The 5,384-nt window shown below is 29.0% G+C and overlaps 1 protein-coding gene across 2 annotated transcripts; it reads right to left on the bottom strand.

The window, feature by feature from the left end:
- Positions 1 to 689: 689 nt before the first annotated feature.
- Positions 690 to 3,696, bottom strand: LOC110826209 (benzoate carboxyl methyltransferase-like). 2 transcript variants are annotated; one of them, XM_022056846.2, is made up of 4 exons: positions 3,505 to 3,696; positions 2,964 to 3,395; positions 1,806 to 2,066; positions 690 to 1,208 (listed from the first exon to the last, which is right to left on the bottom strand). In XM_022056846.2, the coding sequence occupies exons 1-4, from the start codon at positions 3,580 to 3,582 to the stop codon at positions 819 to 821; spliced, it is 1,161 nt and encodes a 386-aa protein (XP_021912538.1). In that variant the 5' UTR covers positions 3,583 to 3,696; the 3' UTR covers positions 690 to 818. The 2 variants fall into 2 exon arrangements, with proteins under 2 accessions (XP_021912538.1, XP_021912609.1); XM_022056917.2 differs by having other exon boundaries at positions 2,964 to 3,403; positions 3,505 to 3,671.
- Between the last annotated feature and the right edge of the window lie 1,688 nt (positions 3,697 to 5,384).

The raw sequence follows: 5,384 nt of genomic DNA, 5'->3' as shown, positions 1-5,384 counted from the left end.
CGGCTAGAGCTCCCCTAGCTACTCCTACTTTCCACCAAACACCTAAATCTCCGAGTTCCTCTCTCTCTAGACATCACCTAATCGCGTGATCGGCTAGAGCTCTCCTACCTACTCCTACTTTCCGCCAAATGCCTAAATCTTCGTGTTCCTCTCTCTCTCTGGACATCACCTAATCGCTTGTTCTCTCCCTGTCGGTTAACCTATCTCGTACCCGTCTCCTCCTCCCCTCACTGATTCTCCACTTCTTCTTCACTCACCCTCACGGATCCTCCACCTATTCCTCACTCACACTTCCGATCGACTCTTCTTGTAACTGTCGTTTCTCATTCCCAACCTCTTATCTCCTCCTCCAACTCTCCACGCCTCCCTTACTTCGCCGTAAGAATTCGAATGCCAGATACCATTACAATGTTTGGAAGTTTGGATTTACAGTACCCCTTGCCTCCATCGTTCTCAGCTCAGCCACAATTCTCTTCCAATTCACCTGAATCAGCTTTCCTCTCAGCCCTCTCTCTCCCTTCCTCCACCGGCACCTCCCTCTCCCTCTCCCTCTTCCTCTTTTCTTTTCTTCTTTTTCCCTTTTTCCTCAGTTATTAAATCTAGAAAAATAAACTCATGGATATAGAATCAAGAGTGAAATTTATTTAATTGCACATTTAAATATGTAAAGTATAATTAACTTGTACATATTAAACAAATAAAATTTAGAAATTAAATAAAAATACAATAACCTTGTATCAAATACAATATTACTATTTTAAACACATTCTATTCGACAAAAATTTGAACTCATAATAACTTTGCGACCAATTAAAATACTAACATTTTTTCGTATTCTCTACCTTTTTTGTTATTGAAACAAGGATACTGGTATGTTTGGAATCGTGAAAGCAAAGATGTTCGGTAATATGATCTGAGTAGATTTCAAATAATTTGTCAATTATGGCTTCTCCAAAATGATGAATAAGCATGGGTTCTACTATGGCTCTTATATAATTGCTAACAATTTGTCCACTTTGATTTTCATTCGACACAAAAGTTCCTTCTCCCATTGTTATAGCTTCCCTGAGGTTCCAATTCACTTCAAAGGTTTCTAGCTTGTCGAGACTGAATGAACCTTCTTTCTCAACTATCTTCCTTACTTCTTCCTCGTGTGGAGAGTAATAAGGCATGTTGAAGGAGTCTAGATCATCTTCTTTCACAAGTCCCTAATTAATTAATTTATATATATACTAATTAATTAGTTTATTGTCACATTCTGCGCATGTAATTTTTTTTTTTAATATGATGTGATAAAACTAGCATTTTAAAATTAGGCATAAAAAAAATAAAATAAAATATAAAAAATTTAACATACTATAGCTTATAAACGAGAAATAAGTGAGCGAGAAACATACTTGAGTTATATATGTATATAAATGTACATGAATTAGAAGTGGGAAATTATTCATTTCACTTCCTTATGTACATGTATCTACTTTAAAATAATTATACATAGGTCAATAAAGATATATATCTGTATATTTAAGTTAATTTTAAAAATTTTCATATATGTAGCATTGTAGAATAACATACACTAAAATTGCTTGACAGTTTACTTTCAAACATGTATCTAATTAGTTAATTATATAAGTAATTAATATTGATTGATAATGTAGCTTAATCCATTGAGAATAATTCAACTTTATATGTACTATATAAGATTAAATATAATAATATATTTACTAATATGTATGTAAATTTTGCATATATCTATATATATAGTAATAAAATTGGATATGGATAATAAAATAAAATAAAATTACCTCAGCAACTAAATCCATGAGAGATGTAGCAAGGAGATCCCATATGGGAAAACAAGATTTAGAGGCCAAGGGATGTAGAATGCTTCTGCCAACTAAGATAAGAACCATACGTCCTCTTGCTTTCATTTCTTCGCACCGCAATTTTAAAAAGTTTGAAAAATCCTTCTCAAATTGCTCCTTGTATGCTTTATATATATTTGGAGGACTTGATTTTCCTATGTATATATTCCCTCTGTTTTCCTCATCAATACCATCTGGAACCTTATATATACATATATATACGTGCATAAATATAAATATATAAATACAAACATCTATATAAGTATATATTAATTCCTTAAAGAATTAACAATGCAAAAATATTTGCAAATCTTTTCTTCCTAGTAATAAATCTTTTTTATTATCCTATTGAATGGAGAATATATTTTAAAAATATTCAAAACTTTAATCTTTTTAAAAGATGTAAATATGTATCCTACATATTTTTAAGACAAAAATATTAGTTTAGTTTTTTTAACTCGTTGTTATTATAATAATTAAAAAAAAATTATTTATTATAAATTTTTTATCCGAATACGTTGTTAGATAAATTTAATTTTATCATTACAGTTCTATTAATATATTAGTAAATTAAATTTTTAATTTTTATAAATTAATCATTATATATTAATCCTTATTAATTTATAATATACATATAAAATAACAAAATTTTAGTTATTGTACCATAAGAATCATGTCTGATTGTAATAATCATAATAATAAACCAATGAAGAAAGTGAAAGAAGATTTTAAATGCTACAAGCAAAAATCATATGATATAAATAAAAAGTTAAAAATTAATATTTTAATATTAATAATTAAATTATCATGTTTTAAAATAACAGATTCAATTACAATTTTTTTAAAAAAACAGTATCAAATATATTATATATATGAAATTTACCCAACTGGTTAGTACTTTCATGTTTTTCTTTTTTTTACAATTGATTTTGGTTTTGAATCTAATTATGATTTTTTGTATTTTTTATTGAAAGTTATGTTATGTTGTGTTATAATTGATATGTATAGATAACATAATCAATGAATTAGTAACTTTTTTATTGAAGTTAATATATATATATATATATGTATATGTATACGAAACTAATGATAACTTGCCTTTGAGAGCCAATGAAGACAGTATGAAGAATGCGCAAAATGAAGACTCTCCCGGGGAAACAGTCTGCCATAGAAGGAACCAGCCGAAGCTGATACAAAACAGCGAAGCTTGTTTTTACTATGTTGATTATAAAATGTAGGAACATCTTTCAAAACGCCGTTGAAATCATTGGTAGGAAGATCGTTTAAGAAGACTTGGATTTCTGGATCAATATCTTCTTCCAGCTGGTTGCAGATGACCTCGTCATTAATGGTGTCAATAATCTCTGAGATAACCTGCAGCGTATTGGGTCCCGACGAGCAACCCAAGTCTACAACTCTGAAACAAGCCGGCCAACCCCCATTAATACTGCTACTGCTCCTCCTCATCGACCTTACCACGTTGCTTATGGTTTCTACTAGAAATGGCTTGGATTTTGATATCACTATTCTCTGAAATACTAAACCCATAAAAGTTATAAAATGCTATTATACATACATGAATATGTATACATATATGTTTATGTAATATGAAGTAGATGATGAAAAGAAAGAAAGAGACTTGGAGGAGAGAATTATTGGCGTAGCTCTTCTTCCCATCTCCTGGAGGATTCATACAGAGAACACTTGCAACATCCATCTTCAATTTGATTTGATATCGTTTAATTTGCTGCTCCAATATTTTTTATTTGTGAATCTTCAGTGCCTTTTTCTCTCTGTCTTTATACACACAAATGATTTTCATTTATACCCTAAGTTTAATCATTTAATATTTTTTGGCCTCATGATGTCGTTATAGTTTACCTCTTTCCATTTCTATAAGTGGAAAGTTAAAAATCTCTAATCTACTTACTAAAATGGAAAAAAAAAGGACAAAAGAAGTTCTGTAATAATTTTTAAATATTTTATATTAGGTAATATATTATCTTTATACATGAAGATAATTAAGTGGGTTATTATGGTCGGACCCTACTATGAATTATTGGTGTAGCTCTTCTTCCTATCTCCTGGAGGATTCATATAGAGAACACTTGCTACATCCATCTTCAATAATTCGATTTGAATATTCAGTGCTCTCTTTTTTCTGTCTTTATGCACACAAATATATTTTTCTATATACAGAAGATATACGTAGATGGCAGTACAACCTGGACATGAACAGAAGGATAAGAAATGTCCCACAACTAAGCTTCAAAAAATGATAAGACAAAAGATGGTAGCTGCACAAACCAACAAACACTTACCACTTTTTGAAACTTCAAAGAGAATAAAAAGAAACAGAATTTTAATTATGAGCTTTTTAATAATTACAAATACAAATTTAATATCATATCACTAATTACTCTTTAATTATCTAAATGTCAAAACTTAAAAATTATGTTTGAATATATCATTTCTTGCAAATCATTTGTCCACAAATATTATTTACCATTTGAACATATAAATATATATATATATATATATGTGTGTGTATACATATAAGGTACAAGGTTTGTTTGAAAATATTGTCTCTTATTTGTCCCTTGGATTTGCTTTAAATGTAGAAAATTCAATACCAAACAAGATGAACATAATTGTTTAGTCCATAATATTTTTTTGTGTCAATTTAATTTCTAATATTTTTTATTTATTTTAAATATTTTAATTTTTTTAATTTTTTGTTAAAATAATTAAAATAATTAGATTATATTTATACATAGTAAAAAATATTTTTATTATTTTAAATTTATTAATTTAATTAATATAATTATTATTTTTAAATAATTCAAACATAATTTAATAATTTATTATAAAATTAACTTTATATAAAAATTTTATTATAAGAATGTGATTGGTACTTAGCACACCCCTATACTGTTAAAACAGTTGTCGAAAAATTTGTTAAAGGTGTGGTAAAACTACATGGAATGCCACACTCAATTTATCAATGACAGAGACCCCATATTTTAAAGTTATTTTGGGAATGAATTTTTCAAAATATCAAATACTCAGCTAAAGATGAGCTCTTCATATTACCCCCAAACTTATCGACAGTCAGAGATTGTTAACAAATGTGTTGAGCAGTAGCCTACCAATGACCAAATAAATGGAACTCTATGCTTCCTTGGGCGGAGTTTTGGTACCACACTACTTTTTATTCATCCATCAACATGACACCTTTCTAAGCTTTGTATGGATAACCCTACCTACCATTCCCTATTACCCAAAAGGCATGACCCCGTTAAATGAAGTAGACCAATAGTTGACAAGCCGAAATGAATTGATCCAACAGCTCAAAGCCAACCTACAAGCAGCAAACAATAGAATGTAATAAAATACAAATTCAAAAAGATGTTATGTTGAGGTCCAAGAAGGCGAATAGGTGTTTCTTAAACTTTAACTCTAAAAGTTACTACTTTTCACATGTTATTTTATTTAAAAGTTGTCATTTTTTGTTATATC

The sequence above is a fragment of the Carica papaya genome, chromosome 4 (genome assembly GCF_054855325.1).
Source record: "Carica papaya isolate Zhongbai chromosome 4, ASM5485532v1, whole genome shotgun sequence".
Taxonomy (NCBI): domain Eukaryota; kingdom Viridiplantae; phylum Streptophyta; class Magnoliopsida; order Brassicales; family Caricaceae; genus Carica; species Carica papaya.
The sequence above is the reverse complement of the archived record's forward strand: the minus strand, read 5'-3'. Positions and strand labels throughout refer to the sequence as shown.

Bases quoted from the DNA above. Each gene is read 5' to 3' on its own strand.
- LOC110826209 (XM_022056846.2), bottom strand. From the start codon at position 3,582: ATGGATGTTGCAAGTGTTCTCTGTATGAATCCTCCAGGAGATGGGAAG. The intron at 3,396-3,504 runs GTCTCTTTCTTT...TTAGTATTTCAG, and splicing joins CCAATAATTCTCTCCTCCAA to AGAATAGTGATATCAAAATC. The intron at 2,067-2,963 runs GCAAGTTATCAT...TGTATATATAAG, and splicing joins GTCTTCATTGGCTCTCAAAG to GTTCCAGATGGTATTGATGA.